The following is a 26,100-nucleotide window of genomic DNA, read 5'->3' as shown; positions in this document are numbered from 1 at the left end:
AGTGTATTAACTGTGCCAATGCACGAATTACGGGTAAACTTAACTGTAGAAATGTCAAAGGAGCGTGGTTTACATGTAATGGGCTGCTTCTCATTAACCACCCGCTGATATTTCTGATTATTTTGAGTATCAGACAGAATTGGACTGTCCACCTTTTGCCTGTTGGGCTTTTTGTTATAGGTTACAGCACCACGAAATACCTGATCGCCTGAGTGAAACAAGTTAAATGGAGCACAGCTCGCCGACATCTCCCAAAGAAAATAATATATTTACAATACTGCAAACTTTTGCTAAGCTTATAAAATGGAAACGTAGTTTTGAGGAAAGACATAACTCTACAAACATGTTCATTCCTATTAAGTATGCGTTTAGTGTGTTTTTTTTACTGAACTACCTCTAAAAGCACAAGTTTCAACGGAGAATATTTATGTACGAATTTAACAGTATTCAATGCAGTAGTTCAATGCGGTATGCACTTGGATGGCTTCTATAACTTTAGTTCTTCGTTGAACTTCCCACAATTCAAAAAGTTTATGTTTTCATCTTATATATAGTTGCATGAATACTCATGATAATTAAGTAACCCTTCATTGCACCTGTGCGCTTTAAAAGAAGCCTTTGACCATAAATGTCCTGTGATGACATCTCTATATATACTCATTCAAAACGACCCACATTAGATATAGAGTTTAAAATTGGACGTAATTAATAACTTGTTGAATAGCGTAGATACGCAAATGTTTGTAGTTTAGGCAACATTTGAAAGCAATAATAAAAGTAGACAAAATCAATCACCATCAATAGTTTCCAAGAGGACCAATATTTTAACGACTTGCTGTTTATTTTTAAGCAAGGAAACACTAAACGTTGTAATTTCGTGCCTCCTAATTTCTCAGACCGATTTACTGCACTCCATACTAATCTTCTGTAGGAGCTTGCGCCTAACACTATTTTTACTCCTATTTTACATACTCGCACTTTTGTTTTAGAGCAATGCATGTTAAAAAGGCAAATTCAAAGTCTCTTTTATTGCTGGTTTACTTTCTGTTTCTGAAAGATTAGTATGTCACTCACCCACGTATTTGTCAATTACTCTAAAAACATTCGACCAGAGAAGATCACTAACAGTAATATGGGAAAGAGGGAATTAAAACAGTGAACGATGCCCACATTGGAGAATATAATTTGTAATAATTTGTTTATAACACGCGCGCGCGCGCACACACACACATACATATATGTAAAATTAAAGAGGTCGGTAAGGCAAAGTTAATTCTTTTATTTGTTAAACGGACTTCCCTCCTTTCCCCACCCCTTCCTCCTTCTGGGCTGTCCGGTCACGCCTTCTCAACATGCTAAAATCATCACCATCAACAAGCTCAAATAAACACGACATTAATTTTCATGAACACGAACGTTTCAACAAAAGGTTACTTTGAAATATCGATATATTAAATATGGAAGCAGAAATACAGTCCCGTGCAGCCTACAGTAAAATCAAATTCCAAAGCAATTTCTGAAACAAAAATCGTGTTTTACAGATTGAATGCAGTTTGTCTAACCTGGGCACCTCTACTTCCTTCGCTTGCTTTCATAGCCTTGTGGTTGTTATATATGGATGAAAAATCAGCTGGCGTTTATGTATAGCAGCCGAGCATCAATGGCGGAAATGGTTCCCTTCAAAATCCTTAATTCTGCTTTCTTTATGTATTTTAATTGTAATAGGTCGCGGAAAAACTACAAAACGAATCAAAACAAGGAGATCCAATTAAAGGAATAATTACTTCCGTGGAACTTGACTTCAAGCATTGTTTCGAGGGAAGGGATATTCTCTCAAATGGGTGCCATTCACGATGAGATGCATGACTCTTTGAAAATATGTTACCACTCCAGCTGAACTTTTTTCTGAACTGAGTGCGGAAGTATCAAAGGATTTAAAATAAAAACAAAATCCAATTGAGCCAATCAATTTTCTGAAAATACAGAAACAAGTGCTTTATCTGAAGACAATTGATTCAAGCCACTTTTATTTAAGATGTAGAATAACCCGGTCACTGAAAAACAAACATACCGTTTTAAATTCAATTTGTACACAGACACACTTATAACACAAAAAATATACACGGCGATGAGTAAAGGAATGGAATTAATTTAAGAATTGATGTAAGTGAATAAAAAACCGCCTGCATCTACAAGCTTTAGGTGTTGGCGGCTGAAATATACGACAATGCAATCTTTAAAACAGCAAACAGAAAAATGCTATTTTGAATAAAATAACACATTTAGCCAAGAGTCCAGGCTCCTGTGTAATCTTTTTCCAGAGGAGCTGAGTGGAATAGTGCGTTGGGTGACGTCATAATGCCTTGTGTCACGACAATGGCGAAGCTGATTGGCTGGAGGCGGCTTAGCGGTACTTCAAAGGCGAGAGGCGCTACAATTGTGGTTGAATGGGCGGAACTGATCATTGTATTGCACACCTCTAAAAAAAGTGCTCTGATTTATAAATAATAAAAAAGAGATCCTCTGAGGAGGGCAGTTTTTTGTGATGGCAACTTCACTTCTGGGGGTGAGTCTAAGGATTTTCTTGCTGGTTTAATTAGCTCTTTATTGTAGGGATCGAGGTGTTTAAAAAAGTCCCAGTCAAGGCAGGGCTATCAGTCTCCTGTTGAGTTTTTTTTAAGCAAGAGGTAAAAGAGGGGCCGAGTCACATTTTAGTTTAGCATCGCTCTTGAGGGCATTTGCACAAACTTCCTCTGAGCGCGATCCCATCGAGAGGCAGAGGGAGGCCGTTAAAAAAATCTTTTCAGCAGTTACCTGTGAAATTTTAAATCACGATCCTTCAGGTTCTCCAGGTATGTTAGCTCTGCTCTTTGTAGTACAGTTTCGAGAGTTGGGTGAGGCCCAATTCCGTCTCTTTATTTTTGAACTTTACATATAGTGTTAAAAGATCAGATAAAATTATGTAAACGCTACAAGTGTTCGCACACCTTTTGTACCAGTTTCGCTTCTTGCTGAAAAAATTAAAGATATTTAAATTAACAGTGCTACTTTAAACATGCCAGTACAAGCTGGTTGTAAAGCGCCGCGTTAATGTGCTAGTATCCAACAGGGTTTATTGCAATTGTGTGCATTTTTTTTTGGTGTTTGTACTTTTTGCAGGAAGAACCGAGGCTAGGATCAACTCCTCTGGCAATGTTGGCTGCTACATGTAATAAAATCGGCAGCCCGAGCCCGTCTCCCTCCCTGTCCGACAACGCGTCTTTTGGAAAGGGATTCCATCCCTGGAAAAGATCAGCTTCCAGTTGTAACAACAGCTCCAGCCTTTCCGGCTTTGGGGTGTCAGGCTCCAGGAACGGGGCAGGACTGTCAGAATCATTCAGTGTCAACTGTTCGTCGGGGAGCAGCGCCTTTTCGCTCACCTCCAACACCTCGTCCACATCGCCCTTTGGGAACGAGTACTCGGTCTTTCAGTCTCCCGTCTCCAGCAGCTCTCAGGACGCTGCCCAACCCGTCTTCATCTCCAAAGTTCACACCACAGTGGACAGTCTGCAGAACAGTTTACAAGGCATCTACCCCAGGGTTGGGATGGCACATCCGTACGAGTCCTGGTTCAAACCGTCCCATCCCGGGATAGCTGGGGATGTGGGGAGCGGAGCATCGACTTGGTGGGATGTGCACCCGGGAACAGCGGGTTGGATTGACGTTCAGAACCCCAACGGGGCCTTGCCGTCCTCCTTACACTCCAGCGGGCTTTCAGTCTTCGCTCCTTCCCCTCTGGGCGGCTACAACTCGGACTATTCCGGTCCTCAGCATTCGGCCTTCAGTACAGCCGGCATCAACGGAGCATCTTCTCACCTCCTGACCAGCAGCCAGCACCTGATCACCCAGGATGGCTTCAAGCCTGTTTTACCGCCCTCTTACCAGGACTCGGCCCCTTCGCCGCTGGCCGCCAACTCCATGCTGGGCAGCCCGGCCACCCTGGGAGGATCTCCGCGCTCCTCGGCCAGGCGCTACTCGGGACGGGCCACCTGCGATTGCCCCAACTGCCAGGAGGCCGAGCGACTGGGACCGGCCGGGGCCAGCCTGCGGAGGAAGGGGCTGCACAGCTGCCACATCCCGGGCTGCGGCAAGGTCTACGGCAAGACCTCGCACCTGAAAGCCCACCTGCGCTGGCACACGGGCGAGAGACCCTTCGTTTGCAACTGGCTCTTCTGTGGCAAGCGCTTCACCCGCTCGGACGAGCTGCAGCGCCACCTCCGCACCCACACCGGCGAGAAGAGGTTCGCCTGCCCCGTCTGCAACAAGCGCTTCATGAGGAGCGACCACCTGAGCAAACACGTCAAGACACACCAGGCCACCGGGGTAGGGGGCGGCGCGGCGGCCGGGGCGGCTGGCGGGGGCAGCGGCAGCAAGAAAGACAGCGACACCGACAGTGAGCACAGCGCCCCCGGCACCCCGCGCTGTCCCTCCCCGGAGCTGTTGCAGGCGGCAGCCCAGGGCGGGGCGGCAGCCGCGCTCAATGGTCACAACAATGGTCTTGAGTGAGGGCACTTGGAAGAAGCGGCCACCAAACAAAACAAAAAGTATGTTTAAAACTTAAAAGAGATTCACGTGTAAGTAAAACAAAGAGGGAGCTGAAAGAAATGATCAAGAATGCACCCGAATCTGTTTTTGCTAACATAGGGCCAGGTAGCTCAGGACAAAAAAGAAATAAAAACCTGCTTAAATCTCACCAAATCCCAGGCCCAAAATCGTGTGATGTAATTGCCCAGGTAGAGATACGTTATGCTTTTACTAATTACCTGCTATGTACTGCCCGTTGCAATAGACTTAAATATTTTTTTCATCATCAGCTGAAAACATTTTTTAAAGTTTTCTTTGAAATCCAAAATGTTTGGATTATTGGCAGCTGGATTATACAATGTCTGAGCTCTTAAAAGCGACTCGGCATATCTATCACCTCGATAATCTCAACGTTTGGTTTCGTTATTTTCCACCCAAAGTTCTGTGTTAGTCGAGAATCTTAGCCTCTGTGGGTGGAAAGATTTCTCGAAATTATCAACATATTCCAAACATCAAACGTACAACAATAAGACATCCATGCATTTCTTTTTTTTTGTCCTGAACTACCTGAAGAAACTCCAATACTTGTAGCCACGATTGGAAATTCTGCTTTTCCGGAAAATGATTTTTATGTATAGTATTTTTTCTCCTGTAAATTCTTCGACAAGTATTTGAACATATACATTAAGATACTTATTCTTTTTGTTGTCAAATAATAAAGTGGCAAATTGATTTCAAACACGATCTACGGCGCTGTGTAGTGAGAATGAAAAGGATACCAACAACTTTGTAAAATATCTGCAAGGCTTTGTAAAACTGGAAACATGATTAAGAATAGTTAATTATTAAATAATCGCTCCACCAGTATCTAGGTGCGAGGTGTTATTTGTCCAGGAGACGATTTTGTATAGTATTTTCCTGTAAATTCTTCTGAAAAATATTTGAACATATATAAGGGTAAATCTAAGGGTTTTTTGGTTGTTGTCAATAAAATAATAGTGAGATGTTACTGGAAAATTCATTGCGATTTTCTGAATTAATATATCTTAAGGTGTATCCAGGACGCACTTTGAGAACTTTTTTTTTCTTTTTCTGTTGGATTTGTGAAAAAAATAACATCTTAAAGAATGAAGCAGACGATGTATGGTAAATGTTGAATGGCTTTTTATTTTATTTAATGGAGCATGTATCTACTTATTTGCATATACCGGCAGTCAGATAGTTTAAAGCAAATTTCGCATATATTTCATAACAAGTGGGTTTGCAGCAAACCCCAAAATATAGAATAAATCCTGGACTAGATCTGATCTGTTGTCTGCGTGTATTTGATTTTTTTTAAAGTAAAGTATTTAAACTTTCATATAAACTGGAGACATAGTCTATAATCTCTGACCAAACCACTTTATGAAAACAGACTTGTAAAAAAAATACGTGTAGGTGCACTTATTAAAGTGGCCCAGCGTTATAAACCGTATGAAAGAGGCAAAGCTACTATGGATTTCTGAATTCTGTCGTGTTCTGTGCACTTTTGAAGTGTTCATTTCTCTCCTTTCAGGAGAGGGCATGTCCCTAGGCTGTATTTAATACATTTTCTTTGTATGTCGGCACAGACATGGAATTAATTGTATCTGAAATGTGTGTACCAAAATAAAGTAATATATGTGCAGCAACCATCAACGATCAAACGCTGTTTTAGGTACAATTTTACGAAAGATCATTCTTTTTTTTGGTAAGACGCAAGGTAGCGTTTACAAACACCTACTCGTACCTCTTGGACCATTTCATCTCTAGTGATATGCGTAGCCCTCTCGTTTTTAAGGTAAACATGCGTTGCTGCAATTCAATACACATATAAGTAAATTGTTTTAAAATGTCTAACTTAGATAGTACAAAAAAGGTGGTAGGAGGTAATATTTTCAACTAGCTAAGAGAGGAGTCCTGCCATGTAGAATGGCATATTAAAATAAATAAATTCCACTCGTTTGTAAATTTCCGTTTTCTTCTTAAGTTACAGGTTGCTTAGTTTGACCGAAAACTAAATATTGCCTCGTCGAATTAAATAATTAAGAAAAAGAGAATCAGCAGAACAACTATTGTCCCAAATTACTTTGATATTCCACTGAAAACTACGCGTTTTTTTGCTGAAAGTTAGATTTACTTTACAAACAATCTTTTCCTTTTAAATTGCTCTGGGCATTGTGTGCATTAACAGGAGGCATTTGTATGTTAAACATCTTAAGAGCAATCTCAAGTGACCAGGCTGCATCGCAACCATTGATATCAAAGGGTTCGTGTTAATTTTAAAAGCTTTATTTATGTATGTGGAAACGTTCAAAGGCTTGGGATTTCGCTGAAACAGATCAGGGACGTTATCTGAATATCGTTAACTCCCGTTGTAAAAGTTTCAAAGAGCTATTCCCAGGCATTACAATACGTATTGTGCTGTTTAGATAAAGCTGCTGTCTTAGTAATTATCAATTAACTAGTAGCGATGGGGTTTGGCCTTCGGAGGCTCGGTTATAGCCATTGTATCGTGTCACGACAAATTAAGGAAATTTACGGAAAGCTCTCAAATAAAAGTTATATATTCGATCGGGGCCTGTCTAAATTGATTTTCGTTCCTAATCACACTTGTGCTTCTATTTTTCTGATCGTAAAGTTGCACTGTCCAGGCCAACCGTTTAAGTCAGTATTTAAATACATTATGTTTGTAAAAGCAACATTTTCACCCGTCTGTATTTATGCATGCGGTTGATTGCGGTAAGAGTGACGATAACAATAAATATATATTTCACCATTTTGTCTTCTGTTTCCATTTCGGAGCCCTACTGTGAAGCAGTCAATTGCCAGATCGTGTTCTAAATAATTATCGCTGTATGACAATCTTTATGGTGTCTGCAATTATTGCTCTACCTTCCCATTTAATTCTGTCGGAGTATAAAACGTCGGTCACATTTTTATAAATTTTGAACATCTCATAATTTAAATATCATATTTTAAACAATGATCCTGCAATTCATTTCATTTACGTTTGTATTATTTGAGCGGGGTACATCGTGAAAGCTATATTTTGCTTCACAATATATTTCCAATCGAATTTAAAGCTAATTATACTGTAATACGAGGTGTGTATAGAGAATGGTACACAGGCAGTAGAAAGTAAACGGTTTCTTATCTGATTTGAGTCCAAAGGTTGCAGATCACAGCTCACAGATCAAGGCAGAGCTGAGATCACTGTTGCCCTTTGGGTCAACCTGTTGTCCATCAACAAGTAAACTCCCAACTTGTGGGCAATTTACTGCATTTCTTTTCGCGAGGGCACCTAACCCAAGCACTTTAAGATTGTACTGTTCCGAAAGATTATTTATACAACAGCATAAATATAAATTTAAAGCTGCTTATACTTTTCAAAGTAAACGCACAAGTTCAAAGTATATTTTTTAAAATTTTCATTTACGCAACCTGAATCATTTATTAAACGAACTGTTTTATGCAATGACCTGACAAAACATTTCCCTCTCATTGAAACAGATAGTTTAGAAAAGCGGCAAAGTTGTTTCTATTGAGCAAAGTTTGGAGGATAGTGGTTGAAAACTGGAAAGCCTATTCATTGTCTAGGGTAGCGTGCAATGGTTGCTGGATCTGAAGCAGTCATTGGTGCTGCTAGCGATGGTTTTTTTCCGGCCCAAGGACAATTGGCATAATGTCGACCATGGGCGAAATAGTGTCAGAAATAACTCTCATCTGTTGCTGAGATCGCTTTTTTTTGCATTTATTTTTTGTTAATTCCTGATTACCTGCAAGTTTAGTGATTTTGATTCAGTCCCTTCTCTATTCAGACAGTTGAAGAAGAATTGCCCATGGTTTTAAAAACGCAGAGGGGTGATGTGAGAGTGTGAGTTGCGAGAAGGGAAGAAAGAGAAAGAGATCATCACACGTTTCAGTTAAATCCTGCAGATTTCTGCTCTAATGGCTTTAATTCACAACTGAAAATGCTAATGTGCGTATGCAGGTGATATTACCCCGTCCACCGTTAAGTCGACATCGTGCAATGTGAACAACGTGAAAGACAAAGAAGCGCTCTTTTTTTTGGGGGGGGGGGGGTGAGAGTGGTCGTTTTTCATTTTCAGTATCAAGATCAAGCTTTAAAACGCGCGAATTGTTTTATCCAAAGTTTTCGTTATCTAATTGCTGACAAGTTATGGAAGTCACCAAGCTTCCTTACTCAATGCTAAATATTTCCAACTTAATTACCGAGTGTCTGGAAGACAGACCAACGTAAATTATCCCCCCACACCCCGTGTTTAACCTAATAAAATAAACTTTCCATTAATTCGTGCTTCCAGTTAAACCATGGCGCTCTGAAACACTTGCTTTCTTCTCATACATGGCCAGCCATTTTTGAGTTTTATTTTAAACTGTGTAAATCATATTTTCGATTAAATGCTTCCAATAACGAATTTCCATGCAATGTTTCTAAGCAGACATTTGCATCGTTAGGAAAACACCTCCCCAAAAATTAAAGTGGATAGTTGAAAGCAAAATAATGTAAATTTCTGTCTCCTTTCAGCGAATGCATCAAACCGATCTGCGCTAATTATTTATAATGATCCAATTTAGTTGAAACGCAAATGGTTTGAAACCATTTCAGTCATTTCAGCAATCAGTACCAGCAGACTATAAACCGCTCCAGAGAAAACTTTCGTGCTATTAAGGCTTTATTGGGGCACCAGGAACATACAAAGAACCGCAGCGATTTATAGAGAAATAACTCACGAAAACTTAAAGCAACACGTGCATTCAGATCATTCACAGACCTCTCGTGGTGAATGAATAGCTCAATATTTAAAATTCTAACTATTATTCTAGAGGCTATGTCTATTCAGATAGGTGGAAACCCCGAAAATCCTGTTCATTTTTTTGTTCCTAAACTACTACAAAGTAAACTAAGGTTCACAGCGTTTCCCTTTTTTTTAAAAGCATAACCACTAATTCAAAACTTGCGCGCTTTTTTTTAAAGCAGTCAAGATTGTGTGAATTTGAAATCGCTTAAGAAGTCTGACAGCTTTCTGCATAGTCATGGTTGGAACTCTCCATCCCGGCTGGACAGCGTCACCCCGCGGTTCTCCCACAGCACTACAGTTACATATTCCAGGGTAGAAATGATAACTGCACACCTTGTGCACTGGACAAAACTAACTTACCTTAGCTTGCATGTATTGTGTGTTGATGGTGGGTGTGTGATTTTAATTATTAGATTTTGGTTTATTTATATATTTTCAATGGAATTACATTCATTTGGGAAATGATGTAAATATAAGGTATAGTCGTCACAATATTGTAAGCTAAAATATGCTTGGCAATATTTTAAACATACCTTAATTATCAAAATAGTTAACTGTAAAGGCTATAATACTTATGAATTGTGTCAAATATGTGACTTTTGATTTAGAGGTGTTGGAAGATTCACTATAACGCATTAGGGATACCAATTTTCTCTCTAGCTGTGCTTCTGATTAAGATGTAATGGTATTTGATATTTACCATTTCATTAAAAACATCATATCACAGCGAGAACATACGCAAATTTATTTGCTATTCTAACTTTGTATAATTACACATAGAGTACTTAAAATTACATTTACACAGCTGAGTCTGCACTAATGTTGGGATGAATTACTTCACTAATTTTTAATGTTAGTATATAGGGGACCATTTCTACAAACATTTATTAATGTTAAAAATGTACAAAGTATTATATGTGTACATAAAGGATATCCAAACTGAATACATTCACAATGTATTTTTCTTGAGACTGAAACTGTTAATACTCGGCAGAAATGACCGTCGTTTTTGAATCTGCCACTTATTTTCAAGCACACTCTAATACCTGAAATATTGATGCTGTATACATCCATTTTGGCTCTGAACTTACTAATGAGCCAACGTTAAATCCATCTAAACTAAACTAGTAAGAAAATGCATTAAAACATCACTAAAAGAGTAGAGTGATGAAATGCAAATCAATAAATAAAATGCATGTGGGTTACTAATCCTTAATCCTAACCTTATTTAAGCATTTCACCAATGATATTTGGCTGTACTCATTTTTCAATAATTATCTTCTGTAAATATCTGACCTTATGAAGTTTATGACTAATTGCCAATTAATTGATAGATAAATAAATAGCTCAATTTCATTTTGGCAGCATTTGTTCTGGTTCTGCAATGTGAGTGCTTTATATTTATAAACCTTAACAACATGGATAGATGTGACTTACACTATGGTTTCAGTATGCAATTAAATTAAAATACATTAATCATAATTTGGCATTAAAAATCTGAGCAAGTGGATGGTAAAACTGGACATGTGAAGAAGGAAATTTCTTTTTCAGGGGATGTGAATTCACACATTTCAACCCAAAATGGTTTGCCTACAGGTTTTATATGTTTTGGTTCTGAACTGGTGCCTCAAATAGGGCAACGTAGATACTTATGATTAGCTTTTTTACAATGCTAAGATAAAAATAATTTCAGTACAAAACCTAAAATAATTGCACAAAACCCTAGCATCCTCAATGCAGTACAAATCCAAATGACATCACATCATTAGCTTTCTCTTTCTAGATGCTGGTTGATCTGCTACATACTCCCAATAATTTATTTCCTTTTTCAGAATGTATTCCATATTGATTTTTCAAAATAATAAAAGGTACACAGACAATCATGCAAAGCACAGACTCTCATGCAAAGCACACACAACTGCTATGGCTGTGCCCCTGTGTGCTTTGCATGAGAGATACATCAGAAGATCAACAAGATTTCAGGATAACTGGTGCCTTCTTCATCAAGTCAGAAATGTCTCTTGTTTTTGTGGCAATGGAGCTATAATAAACAGGTTTCATGGATGCACTTGAGGAATCACTCTTTTAATAACTCAGCCTATGATGTGATAAGTATGGACTTCTAAAAGCACTTGACAAAGTTGCACCTACAAACCTATCAGTAATATGCAAAGCTGCATATTTAAACTTGGTCCTGAGAATGGATAAAGAAACCAATTGACGATTAGAAAACAGTAAGTACTTGTTGGAGAAATTATGTCTGGATGAAAGGAGGTATTAAATGGGTTTTCCTGAGGATAGATTGTAGGATCACATTTGTTTACATTTTACATCAGTGATTTGAATTAAAAAAGTCAATGCAAATCTGTCAAATTAGGACAGAAAGTGGAATTGGAGGCGACAGCCTTAAAATTACAATTGGGCAACGTATGTAAGTGGGTAGAATAATGACAGATTGAATTTACAAGTGGAAAGTACCATTCATTGGAATGTATAATGCATGAAATATTAATAACTAAATGTGATGTTTAAAATGAGCTGGGGTCCTGTTAGACATTGAAATGTTGAATTAGATCACTGATTGACACATTATTTGAACATAAATAAAATAGCTGACACAAGAAAATATCACCAAATAAGTTGTGATTGAACTATACAGTCTAGGCAGGCTAATGCACAATGAAACCATTCTAGAACTGGAGGAAATGCAAAGAAAGTAGGGCTGATTCCCAGAATGAGAATGATTAGTTGATAAGGAAGTCCAAAAAGGCTTACATTTTCAACCTTGAATGAAGATGTGTGAGAGGTTACCTTGCAGATGTATGAAATAATAATAAGATTGGGGAAGGTGAATAGGACTTTTGGCCATTGCACAAGTAAAAAACAATAATGAATCAACTGCTGATATTACTACTTGATTTTCTTTTACATTCTTTCCTGATGAAAAACATTGGGCAAATGTAAAAGAAGCTGCTGATTTACTATTGACGTTTTGATTTACACTAAAATAAATATTGCCTTCAAAGTTTAAAGTGGTAAAGAAGCACATAGTACTGATATCATTACTTTCATTTTCAATGAAGAAATAATCCACTGGAGACAGAAATACTGGAATAATTCAAGAAAGAATTTGATGAACATAAAGTTGTTTCTGGACTGTTGAGCCAGGATACCTTCCATTGCCATAATTACAGTGTTGATCATTTTTGAGAAAAATAGAAAATGTACTGATTGCAGTTTTGAAAAGCATCTAAGCAAAGCAAATAGGAGCTGAAAGAAAAATGGAAAATATAACTACAATTATTAATTGAAAATCAATTACACATTTTGCTTGAAAAGTGGGCATTGTTAAATTGAAATCAATCCTGCCATTAGCACCATTTTTCATTTTTCTGAATCTGACTACTGTTACAGCCAATTTTTATAGAAACTATATTTTCAAGTGAAATCCAGAAATAATCTCCAAATTATATTTAATGTTAACTTCAATGAACACTTGTAAACTGTCCAGGCAATGCTTAGTCAAGGAACTAAACACTTTCAATAAGTTAATGAAATATTAGAATCTAATTCCTAGTGGATTTCTTATGCATGAAATAGCATTTCAGTATCCTTATTGAGTAATCACCTTCTCAGAATTGCAAGGCTTGGTGTCTTACCAGAATTATCTAATATGGACAAAGTGTTTTCCCATATTTTTGTCATTGGAAGCAGTGATTAGTTTGGATTGGGACAAGTGGATTGATTTGAAGTGATAAGGGCACAATGTTGTGCTTCAATGTAATTTGTATCAATGTATTCTGCATGAAAAAAAATGAAACAAAAACATTAGCGAAACACATTTGAAAATCTGCCGCTTTGATATTTAAAATATTTGGGTTTTTCATAGCGTTATAATAATTACAACAATTACAAATGGTGCAATCAATTCCGTGGCACAAATGAATAAGAAGTGATTGGCATATCTTGAGAGTATCATTCTTCTATACTGTTGTAATTCCACATGGTGCCATCAAGTTCAGAAATCCATACATAATTTTTCTATAAAACTGTCCCTTATGTATGAGCATAACAATTGTATGATATTGTAATGCCTTGCTTTGTAAGATTTACCAGCACTGTAAATGACAACAGAAGCTTAAAAAATAGTATCTAGGAACACAACCATGGAAATAGCAGAATAGGCCAATGGAATAAGATGCTGGATTGATTGATGAGTGTTAATTTCCGGCATACATTCAAGAGAGAACTGGATCTGTTTCTGGTTGGGGCAGAGACTGCATTGCACAAGAGGTAGGTACCAAATATCCTATCAGTATGATCACATGGAGAAGTTTTGGTCAGCTTGGGGGATTGCAAATATAGTGACATATTTTGGTTTATGCACTAGAAGTTTGTTCAAAGTACTTTCAGTATTGACACATTGGTACAAAAATAAGAGAAATCTTTCCAACACTAATGACTATAAAACAAGCTTTCTATTCTACTAATTTATAGATATTTGAGTATTCCTATGATTGCAAATGTTTGCTGGAAGTATACATTCATATCTGTTACTTTAGTCCATATTATAAATGAGAAATGCCTTTTTTCAATTCTAGGTGCATTTCCAAAATATCTTTCTCTCTTCTTAAATGTACAATAAAACTTGTTTGCATGGTCTATTTTTCATAGGTTCAATTAGAGTGGTAAATGGGTAAAAATGGCTGGAGCAATATCACTTACATAGAAGAATACTAGGGGTGGATTACTCCATTATCAGAATTTTTCTATGAACTGGGCAATACAATTCAGAGTAACACTATCCAATGATCTCATTAAGTACTTTGGCAGAAGGAGCAGATGATGTAGCCTGACCACATTTTTTCACCTCTGCTGGAGTCTGGAAAGTTAATAGCACTTGGAGAGAATTCTTACATTAATAATAAATACCACACAAGGCTGATATTTTGAACTACCAACAACACAATCTAATAACTATTAAATTCTAAAGGCATTGGCCACAATTTTTTTTTGTTTCTCGTGTTTAAAGAGGGAGTTTATCATTAGAACCCTAATTAAAAATTCCTAGTGATAACATATTGCCTTTTCTTGGCCTAAGATAGGTAAAATGAGGACTAATTTTGATGAGCAGCATTTTGTATCCAAACTATGAACGAAAGACAAATGACCCATTTGACCAGGCCACTTTCTAGCATTCCTGGCAGCTACCTAAATCAAGTGTTAAACCTTTATAAATGTAAGCAAAAGGCTTATTGCCCAGGAAATTGCATGTTGTGGAGTAGCACAGGACCTGGATCTGTTCTGCATCTAGTTTTTTTAAAAAAAATCTTTATTTACAGCACAGTAACAGGCCCTTCCAGCCCAACGAGTCCGTGCCGCCCACTTAAACCCATGTTAGCCTACCTGTACATCTTAGTTCCCTGACAGGCTGACTGTAAGTCACTAGCAAATAACTTTAGAACAAAATAAACATGTTGCTGTAGAGCAAGGCAGGGCAAGACGGATCTCCAACTGGTCCCTCCTGCACTGAATGCTCCATCTCCATTGCATTCACATACCTGGAACCACGTCAATCTCCCTGCCCAACCCCAACATCCTGATCCTGTCATTATTACCTTAACCTATGCTCCATCAGGTTGCCAAATATTATTTCTTCAATAGGTAAACTAGTGTTGGACATGTGATAGGCATTCACAGTTCATCCAGTTAATATTAATGACGGTTAATTCTGGGCTTTCCAGTTAAGATATGCAAATTATGCATGATAGCAACTTTAGCTCTAAAGCAGGCTTTTAACCCCATTGTGTTTGATAATATGAGTTATGCACTAGATTTTCTTCCCCAAACTAAATGTTGTATGTAATACCAGTCTATGGACAAAAACTTTTTTTTAATGCTATTCCCCTATTAAAGTGTGTATCATGCACAGGTAGGTGTTTGGGGCAGAAGGCTCCAGGGAGGATATTTGAAACAAAGCAACTGTAAGCATGCCTGCTGGCATTATAAACTGTTTCGTGAATAACATACCTTTGTTTATAACTTAAATTACTGACTTTTCCAGCATTTTAGAGACTGAATAAAGAATACATAATTTCCACATAATTAGTGTACAGTACTAAGTCCATTTGAAAATTCCCCATCATGACACATGACTTGCCAGTGATCTCAGAAATGTCCATACTCCGCCAGTAGATGAGCCAGCACTGTTAAGTTACTCACAAAGTGGTGAAAACTGGAAGGATTACAGATGCTGTTGGGTGCGGAGTGGGAGAGGTGATGTTAGTGAGGCAGCAGCTGTCTGCAGAAAGTTAACACCTTCTGATGGTGACAACAGTACAACCACCTCTCTATAAAAATGCAAATTTGACTGGGACCAAAATCTCCGAACTAACCATATCCACTAGGGATGGTAGGCTGCAAGGGTGGATGCAACGAATAGCCTGCCTGGCTTTCCCTGCTCCTCCTCAGGAAATTCTGGAGTAACCTGACAGGATGGAGTTATGCTATTGTTTACACTACCTATGAACTTTGACACCCCTCTCACATCTTTAACCCAGAATCTACCCCATTTGTACGTGGATTCATCTTTGGGCTTGTGGTGTTTAGCTAATCATAATTTTGGCCACTTGAATTTTATAGATGGATAGAATACTCTCAATCTGTTTCCCTTATTTTTTCTCCTCCCATGTCATCATTGGCGAATGTGTGTGGATGTTACTTATATGGACTTCCAGCAGAATTTTGATAAAAGAGGTCAGTTGCCAAATTGAAGCCCAAAAATTGATTGCAAACTTTTGACCTTGTGATTGTCTGAGTGTCAGGAGACAGTAAGTTGGAATAATTTCAGCTGCTCAAATTGGCAGGTTGTGATCAATGGAATCCCACAGGTATATGTATTAGGCCTACAACTATCCATATTATTTATAAATGACTTCGATAATGGGATTGCAAGCCATGTATCCAACTTTGCTGATGACACAAAATAGGTAGCTCAGCAGATTGAAGAATTGTAGATGGTGAATCCCAGAACAACTTGGCTCCACCACATGGATTCCAGTGATGGAAAAGTGCAACAGGTGTGTCAGCAATTGTCTCTCAGTGTATCCGCAGCGTAGAGTAGGTCTGTGTAAGTCTGGCACTTACTGAGCTAGAAGCAGCTGAATGCCAAAGGTTCCATTTGGAAATGTCAGACATATCTATCATGGTTTGTCTCAGGAGCCTGGAAACTCAACCATGTAGTGCACATTTTATTTTCCCTGCTGTGTGATCCAATTTCAATTTTACTTGGGTCATTATGGAATAGTAATCTTTTCTGGGTGAAAGTGCACCAATCACAAAACTGGACTGGGCACATCACTGAACAATTCACATTAGTGTGTCTGACCTACTCCCAGCCTCAGAGCTGTACCTAATGATGTAATTTGTTGTGCAAACCCCATTTCTGCCTGCTCAAATCTGCACACTATGACTGTCGTGGAGCAGTCTCATGAGGTCAAGGATCAAAGTACAGCTTTTCTAGCTTTTTAAAGACACCTAAGGGATATTGGCTGATCTGATAGGGCAGCTTTGCAACTGACACTTTCCAAAATGAATGCATTCTGCTACAGTTAAGAATGAGTGTCCTTTCCTGCATTTAGCTGCTGAGATACTAATCCAATGTGTGCCTCAGAAGTGAATCCAGTGGCGGTGCTCTGTTACTGGACTGGGGGCCTAATGGCAGAAGGCACAGACACACCAACGAAGAATGTACTTCCACAGAGTCTTCAGAGACATCTCCCAGATGAACAATGAATTAATGGGTCCAGGTTTCCAAGGCTTTCATCACAGAGATATGTAACATTCCACAGGGAGATCTTCAGACATGCTCTTATGTCTGGTCTGCTATCTCTGTAGGGGTAAAGTGAACTTTGGCTCTCAGTTTCCTAACCGTTGGATCTTTACAAGTGGCTGCAGCAGGTCTCTTCTGTGCCTTCCACTGCATCACAGAGGTCACCCATGCTCTGTATTCACAAAGAAATGGTTTGTCTGCTTTGATTTCAGCAATAACCCTGGGATATCTCAAGCACTGGGAATTGTCAGCAATCCTGGCTTCCCATGAGCAGAGGCAGCCATTGACTGCACTCAAAACCTGGACCTTTTTATGAATGGGTAGTTTTCCAATTCTTCACTGTGGGGGTTGTTATGGATCACAATATTTTCCTGATGAATGTCATGAGGAAGTATTCTTTATCCTGAGGAAGTTTGATATTTTCAGTAGCCAGCACTGTTGAGGGAGATGAATCCTGTGGGAAAAAGTCTACTCTCAACTTCCCAGGATGCTCATGCCAGCACGCTCTCTCACCAAAGCAGCTGAGCACATATAAAATGAGATCCATCTTGTACCAGAATCATAGTGTAAAACACTGCAGGTTTCCTGAAGATGAGATTTGGTGGCCTAAATCAGTCCCAGAGCACTGAGTGTTGTCTCATCAGAAATAGTGCAGGTCATGCTTTAGTGGTTTTTTATTCCTGAGTGAAAAGTATTTTAAAGTCTTTTGTTTGCTTTTGCAATTTTTTTGTTGATAGGGATTTTTTGTTGATGTTAATGTTAAATGCAACAAAAGGTTACCACAATCAAAACAGATGAAATCTAATAAACAGGTAAGTTTTTTTTATTGGGGGTTCCACATGCATGGATCATTAAATGTTATAGCTGATGGGATGCTGTCTTTTATATCTCGGATACTGAGACAGAGGGAACAAGTTATTGTGCTATAGTTGTGTAAAGTGTTTGTTGAGAATACTGTAAGCTGTTCTGGGCACCACATCTCAAAAAATGTGGTGTTTGTAAGAATGACGCATAGATTCAGCTAGAATACTATTTGGATTCCCTGGGCTATTGTACAGAAAATAGGTTGCAGAAATTTATGTTGAAACCTGTAGAATTTATAAGGTAAAGGAGTGATTTGTTTGAAGTTTCTCTATGGAAATTAAAAAGAATAAGTCGGCAGAGACAGATTATTTGCACTGATTGGAGGGTCTAAGACCAAGAACTAACAGCGCTGTCGTGCAGACAAAGGGGATGTCTGTTCCTTGGTAACAGCATTTTGCCAATGACCATAAGATGAACCAGAAAGTTTCATGTTGTAGGGGAAAGGAATTTTTGGAGAACTTTCTGCTCTTCTTGGAATTGTGTGGTGGCATTTTAATCTAAAGATCCCAACGATGCAAATGTAATCATGGTTAAGTTCCCATTTGGAGCACTAAACAATATCATGTGCCAAAGTATCAGTATGGGAACATGAGCTCGCATTCTTTTAATCACCATAGTGTTATTGTTTTCATGTCTTTCTTGTTTACTGTACATGAAGGTCAGGATGCAGTTAAATTGCAACTGATGTGAAAATACACCGGGAGGCTGCATGGAGTGCAGGTAGAGAGCATGCTCATGATCTGGGAGTATTGTTTTTATTTTGCCACAGTTGATTCTTATTGTCACTTCTAGTCAAAAAAAATGATGATAAATGTGAAGTGACAAAAACAGGGTTTCATTTAAATATGATATTATTTGCTCTCAGAAACCATAGAGTTGAAATAAAAAAAATTTACAATAAAATTGCTGTAAAATGTCTGTCACTTCTTACAGTGACTGCTACTGTAATTTGGTTGAAATACTGATTACGTCGTCAATTTAGATTGCGCTCTGAACACTTGCATCTGACTGGTGTGACAAGAAAATGATAAAGTGTACATGTACATGACAGTTTTGTGTAAAAAAAAATGACAATAGATGAGAACTGACAATACAAGGTGACATTATTAGAGAGAAGTGAATAAGGATGCAGCAGAATCAAGTTGGAAACTTAGAAAAAAATAGCAGTGAGTGGCAAATTAGAACAGAGGGAATGATGATAATAAAGATTATGTGAATGCCAAAAATACTGTATCCTTTATGCCAATCTTCATTTACTACAACCTGACATAAAGGCTTCTTTCCAAATATGTGAAGATTTATCTTTAATTACTAGCCACTTGAGGTATTGCTAATACCATTTAACTGCTATTAATTTTCAGGAGTTTCATTTTCACACTCACATTATTCCTAGAAATTTTAATTCCTTTATTTTAACACTGAAATTAAAGCAAAAGTATCAGGTGTATGTAGTAGGAGAGCACATGGCTGTCATGTGATAGTAACAACACTGACCCAGCTGGTCGGAGGACGGCATTGCTCCTCGGATCAGAAGTGAGACCACTGTCAATCAAGGTGTGGCTTCACCCCACTCATCAGGTGTGGGCATAGGGATTGGCTTTGGAGAGGCACCTTTGTCCCTGAACCTGCATGACCATTGGCTGTGGAAGGCACCTTTGTCCTTGACCTCCAAACCATTGACCTGTCTAAATTACCTGGCCGGGCCTTCCAGCACTATAAAGAGTGCTGCACATTCCTGGCTCTTCCTCTTTTGACTGCCCCAGGAGTAGTGAAACCATGCTGGAGAGACCACTGGTAAGAGTGTGCACCACCATGTGGTTTGGGAGTGTCTTAGTCAGATTCCAGGGAATGTTAGAGCCAATGCTTGTCTAGGTCAAGGTATTCAGGCATTGAAGTATTTATCCCTTGATAAGCTGTACCTTGTTTATTGTGTGTGTGTATCTCATCCTTGTTGCCATTCTCCCTCATGTTTGCGGTCTCCTGCGTGTGTGTGTGTGTGTGTGTGTGTGTGTGTGTGTGTGTGTGTGTGTGTGTGTGTGTGTGTGCGAGTGTGCATTTATTCCCATTCATTCTGTCCCTGCATTTGCCTTTGTGATAAAACTACTTGTAAAATCCAAAGCCTGTGTCCAGAACCCTCCACCTTTAAGATTCCAAAAGAACCTTTTCACACAACAGTGTTCTGCATGAGCACCATTGGGATTGAAAGTAGTAATTGCTGATGGAAGCAAGGAGCTTCACAGTTTTAAGATAGCGTAATACAGCACAGAAACAGGCCCTTTGGCTCAACTTGTCCACGCTAACCATGGTGCCCACCAAGGTTATCCCATTTGCCCACATACTCCTCTAATCCCCTCCTATCCATGTACTTATCCAAGTGTCTTTTAAAAGTTATTATTATACCTGATTCAACTACTCCCTCTGGCAGCTCATTCCATACATGCACCACCTCTGTGTGAAGAAGTTGGCCCTTGGGCCCCTTCACTATGCCCTCTAGATTTTAGTTCCCCTTCCCTTGGAAAAAGACTGAGTTCACCCTATCTATAGCCATCATGATTTTATATACCCCAATAATGTCACCCCCTCAATCTCCCATGTTCCACAAAATAAAGTCCTCAACTGCCAAACCTCTCCCTGTAAATCTGGCCCGAGAGTTCTGGCAGCATCTTCATAAATCTGAGATGGTAGAAAAGGTCATAGTCTTGGCTTCAACACAAGATAAAGCAAAGAGCAGAAAGAGAACTTGGGATGGTGCATTTGAAATTTGGAAGAAATGAGATGGGTATGTTGAAAGAAGCTTTGGCTGTAATAGGAAAGCAAAAAAAACCACATATGTTGGAAATCTGAGATAAAAACAAAGCTGGAAATACAGAATGTCAAGCAGAATCTTTGGAGAAAGAAACAGAATTGACATGTCGGGTCGATGACTTAGCTAAGGTTAGAAAGCAAGGATGTTTTAAGTTGCAGAGAAGGGGAGAGGTGGAGATAACAAAGGGAATGTCTGTGATAGAGTAGTGACCAAGATAAACTGAATGACACAGTTGGTATTGGTGCTAACTGAGAAAGGATAGTGAAAGCTTGCCAATTGCAGCTAATCTGTCTTGAGGAGATGTAAATAGTATTAGAAGTTGCTGGTGTGTTGGAGTTGACAGTGGAATTAGAAAAGCTGATAATCAGAAATTGATGAATTCAATGCCAAGTCTAGTCAGAAGTTAAGATAATGTTCCTCAAACTTGCAAGGAAGCAGCATAGTTAGTGCAGCTGGTTGAGGTTCTGCCTCACAGCTCCAGCAACCTGGGTCAATCCTGATCTCCAGCACTGTCTGTGTGGAGTTGACAGGATCTCCCTGTGACTGCATGGATTTCCCCTGGGTGCTTCAATTTCCTACCACATCTCAAAGATGTGCAGATAAGTAAGTTAACTTCCCATTGTAAATTTCCCTTAGTGTGTAATAAGTGATCGAATCTGGGAATGTGGGGAGAACTTTGTGGCCATCACTGACTTCCATGCTGTATGACTCTGACTCTTACATTGTTCCAATAAAACCCAGTGTGGGAGGCTAAAAATAGAAAGGCTGGTGTGGGAGAGGGTGGAGAATTAAAGTGACAGGCAATTGCATTGTTCAGGTCATCCTTGTGGGCTTAATAAAGGTGTACTGACGATAGTGCAATAGTATTGATCAAGGGATGAGGAAAAAATAATGGAGGTTCAAGCTTAAATACAGGATGATCATTTTGCAGTATTTAAATAGCACTGTTGGTTTCACACATCTGTCATAGTGTGCTAACTCTGATTATTATAAGCATATTCATCTAATTAGGACAGTTGCTCATTTTGTGCTGACTGATATGGAAGGACAGGACTTGATTATTTTACAGGAAGAATGTTACTGCTGCCAATTTCCTGTAGAATATAATTGATCATACTCACATATTTTGACCCTTGCTATCAAATTACCTTTGAATAAAATAGCTAGTACTTTCAAACAAAACTTTCCAACCACGTCATTATGCAATCTAAATTTATGGTAATTTATAGATGAGATTTCCCAATTTTTCACAAACCATTATGCTGTGCACAATTTACAGACTCAGCACAATAAAAAAAAACAGGCACACCAGGCAAGCAGTTGGTAGCAGTTTATACAGAGAAAATGCCAATTACAAAATCACAAAATAAAACCTTGCAGTAGATATGTTAGAGATATTAGAACTTCCATATACGCTCAATCTATACGTAATAATTCTATTTAATTTTTTTCATTGTACAGTATTTTTTATAAACTCAGGAATCTCATTAAAGGATGCTGAAATGGGCATTTACACTAATAAACTGTGCTCCAAGGCATTTAATAGGGTTTTTTTAACAGTGCTTTTCTCAACAATACAAGAAGCTATGTATCCTTAAGGTAACATCTTCAGAGTTAGATAAGGTGCTTCTCATCATCCTAATGGAAAGAAGAACTCTGAAATGGATCTTATAGAAACTACTGAATGCTGGACAAGTATCTTGGGACTAGAAATGGGTCAAGGTTTCTTTTATTTAAAAATGTAGGGAAAGTAAAGAGCAGAGTGAATTTGACAGTAGTTTAACGTCAAATTATTCTAAACTGGCTTAGCAAACCTGACACTAGATTCTCAAAACACTGACATAGGAGGAGATTTCCTAGAAGATAGGAAAAAACTTCAAGGATGTTCTTAAAGTTCCTTGAAAGCATGTAACTTCACCACCAATGTATAGGAACACCTGACACAATTACTCAAAATGGAGAAAGAATGTCTAGAAGGCACTGAGCACCATGTGTCTTAACCTTTGGAGCATGTGGGGGCCACTCGCAAACAATGGAAGGAGCACATAACATTGCAAATTATCCATCCATACATTACATTGAGCTATGTGTTACAACTTTAAGGTAAAGATTATATAAAGCAGAAGAAGCTTCAAATCTGAAAAAGATCAGACACTGGAGAATTTGACTGTACAGACAAATGCACAAATAGGAAGCCCTGGTGGAATTCTGTGTAAAGGATTGCAAAGATTTTTGCTTGTGGAGCAAAAATTTGAAAAGGAAGATAACATGCATGGAAAATAAGAGTTCCGAAGATTCTCACTGACACAAAATAAAAGCTTTCATGATGACATTTTGTTACAGTGAGTAAAATAAACCAGATACAGGGATGTAATAAGAATATCTATATTAAGCCTAAGTAGCGAAGCAATTCTGTCATAAGTTGTTGTGATCACATTTGTACCATGCACACATCTGCTTGCTTTAATACAGTTACAGAACTACAGCTATAAAAGGGATCAATCAACTTGATGGAGGGGATGTAAGGATTGGAATACGCAGAATAATAATATAATCAGACGTTTTCTGAGGGAAGGTTGAGAGACGATACAATAGCTATTCTTTGGATTCAAAGGGGATTAGATAAAAGTGAGCAAGTAGGCAACACATTGGGAACTCAGCAGTAACCTTCACAAATTCTGCACTTAACTGCAACGTTTTAAACTGCCTGCTATAATCCTTCTGGGAGAAACTGGTTGTCAATTTAAATAAGTTAATCAGTCAATTATAGAGATTAGCACAGAAGTGAGAAATGATCTTGGCTCAGAATCAGCTTGAGTGGAAATAAGAAATAGCAATGGAAATAAGTCATTAGTGAGAGTACTCTATAGGACCCCAAACAATAGCTATGCTGTAGGACAGGCTATAAATCAAGAAATAATGGAAACTTCTAAGAAAGGTACTGCAATAATCATGGGTGACTTTAATCTTCATCTAGATCGGACAAATGAAATTGGCAAAGGTATTCTTAATGGATGAGTTCATGAAGTGTGTTCAGGGCATTTTCTTGGAACAGTGCATTGTGCAACCAACCAGAGAACAGGCTCTTTTGGATATGGTCAGGTGTAATGAGACAGAATTAACAATCTCATAATAAAAGATCCTCTTAGGGAAGAGTGATCATAACAGTTATGTAATCAGTTTGAGAGTGAAGAACATGGGTTTAATACTGTTGTCTCAAGGGTGCAAAGTTATGAAAGCAGATTTGTATAAAGTGGACTGGCAAAAATAATAAAGTAAGATAATAAATAGGTAGTGGCAATTTCTATGGAAAATTTCAAAATTCTCAATATTCCAATAAGAAGTAAGTACATAATGTGTAGAATGATCTATAGGTAGCTAAGTAGGAAAGTTAAGAATGGTATCAAATTGAAAGAAAAGAGATATAAGTGTTCTTAAAATTCATGACTGGATAGATGATTAATAAACTTTTAGAAACTGAAATGTTGACAAAAAATATAATAAAGGAGAGAAAATAAACTGAGTAAACATAGACTAGGAGTAAAATTAAAACCTGACAGTAAGAGTTCCCAACTGTATAAAGGGGATGGGATTGGGGAATTAGTAATGAGAAATAAATGACTGGCAGAGAATTTGAACACACATTTTGCATGTGTTGACTCCAGGAGACCCTGAAAGCATTTCCAACAGTAGTAGATGGTCAGTAGTAGTAAATGGGGTGAAGTAATTCAAATCAATCATTATCATCAGAGAAAAAGTAGTAAGCAAGCAAATCGGATTAAAAGCTGAAGATCCCTGGACCTTAAGGCCTGCATTCTAGGGTCTTGTAAAACAAAAGGATTCAGAGATAGCAGACGTCCTGACCTTCCAGAATTCCCTAGATGCTGAACAGACCCCAGCAGACTAAAAATCCACAAGAAAAGAGAAAGACAGAACAGGATACAGCAGGTCAGCCAGTCTGGCAACTGGCATTGGGAAGCAATAGCAGGACATTTACAAAATCATAATATAGTCAAGCAGAGCCAACATGTTTTGTTTTTAAAGGGATTTTGTGAATTTTTGGAATTCTCTATTCCAGGTAGCTACAGAAGCTGAGTAATTGAATACGTTGAAGTCTAAGATTAATGGAAGTTAGAACTGCAGGAAGGTTGAGATCTATGGGGAACAGACAGGAAAGTTGAGTTAAGGTCATAATCAGATCATATCCTGGTGGAGCAGGTTTGGAGAACTATACTCCTTATGTTGTTATGATGTTGACATTTTGTTTTGTAATCTAGCTCTGTATTCACTGTAAAGGTAAGACTATGAGAATTAAGGACGCTGAAGAATAACATAACAATAGCCCAATAAGTACTGTCTTATCACGGCTGCCTTCTTGTCTGCTTAAGTGAGAGATTAGATTCACAGAACTTGTGTTGTGATGTTGGTTTTACATTATTGGAGGCTGCTTTGAAAACATCAGACATTTCAAGCACTTTGACATTTTTACCTTTCAAATCCGATTGGGGGTTATATATACTGCTCTGCTTTGGCACTCAGGATGACCAGCAGTGTCAACAATAGGAGCAGGGGTAGCAAGAGCATCAACAGCTTACCCTTCACAGAACTGCAACTCCTTAGAGAGGCCAAACATCTGCAGAGAGATGTAGGTTTCAGAAGGCCTTGCCTGACACATTAGATCCACAGGCGGTGTATGTGGTCCCTAATACCTCAGAACAATCAGCTGGTGCCAAACAGTTATAGCCTGCTGGCGGGCAGATCTGATTGCCACACCTCAGCAGTTGGCAGCACAATTGCTGTCACCCTCATGAATTTTCTGCGAGATTTCTTGGGGCTCTGGAAGAAACCTTTACAGGACCTCAGAGGCAGCATTACAGAACTGCACAGGACAAGTTATTTGACAGGGTTGTCAAATACAAACCGGGTTGGAATGAGATGGAAAATTAAAATGACATATTTCCAGAAGTTAGATTGTTCTGGAAAACAGTCCTATATTCTGCATTTGGTCTCCACAGTACAAAGGTGACTGTAACTTTGGGCAGCAAAAATACCATCCTGAATTGAAAGAGGTACAAGTAAATCACTATTTCATCTGGAAATGCCAATAGTACTTCTCTAAGATCATAAGCATATTTCTTGCCATAAACATGTGCTTAGGTTTGTGTCTTTGGTTGGTTTCCCACATGTACAGG

At 38.5% G+C, this 26,100-nt stretch overlaps 1 protein-coding gene across 1 annotated transcript; it reads left to right on the top strand.

The window, feature by feature from the left end:
• Positions 1-2,545: 2,545 nt before the first annotated feature.
• LOC127570972 (transcription factor Sp8-like) lies at positions 2,546-4,545 on the top strand. Its single transcript, XM_052016941.1, has 2 exons — positions 2,546-2,566; positions 3,160-4,545. The coding sequence occupies exons 1-2, from the start codon at positions 2,546-2,548 to the stop codon at positions 4,543-4,545; spliced, it is 1,407 nt and encodes a 468-aa protein (XP_051872901.1).
• The last annotated feature ends 21,555 nt before the right edge of the window (positions 4,546-26,100 follow it).

This window comes from Pristis pectinata, chromosome 5, assembly GCF_009764475.1.
Source record: "Pristis pectinata isolate sPriPec2 chromosome 5, sPriPec2.1.pri, whole genome shotgun sequence".
NCBI lineage: Eukaryota > Metazoa > Chordata > Chondrichthyes > Rhinopristiformes > Pristidae > Pristis > Pristis pectinata.
Note: the sequence above shows the minus strand (reverse complement) of the source record. Positions and strands in the feature narration are given on the sequence as shown.

Bases quoted from the DNA above. Each gene is read 5' to 3' on its own strand.
- LOC127570972 (XM_052016941.1), top strand. From the start codon at position 2,546: ATGGCAACTTCACTTCTGGGG. The intron at 2,567-3,159 runs GTGAGTCTAAGG...TACTTTTTGCAG, and splicing joins TGGCAACTTCACTTCTGGGG to GAAGAACCGAGGCTAGGATC.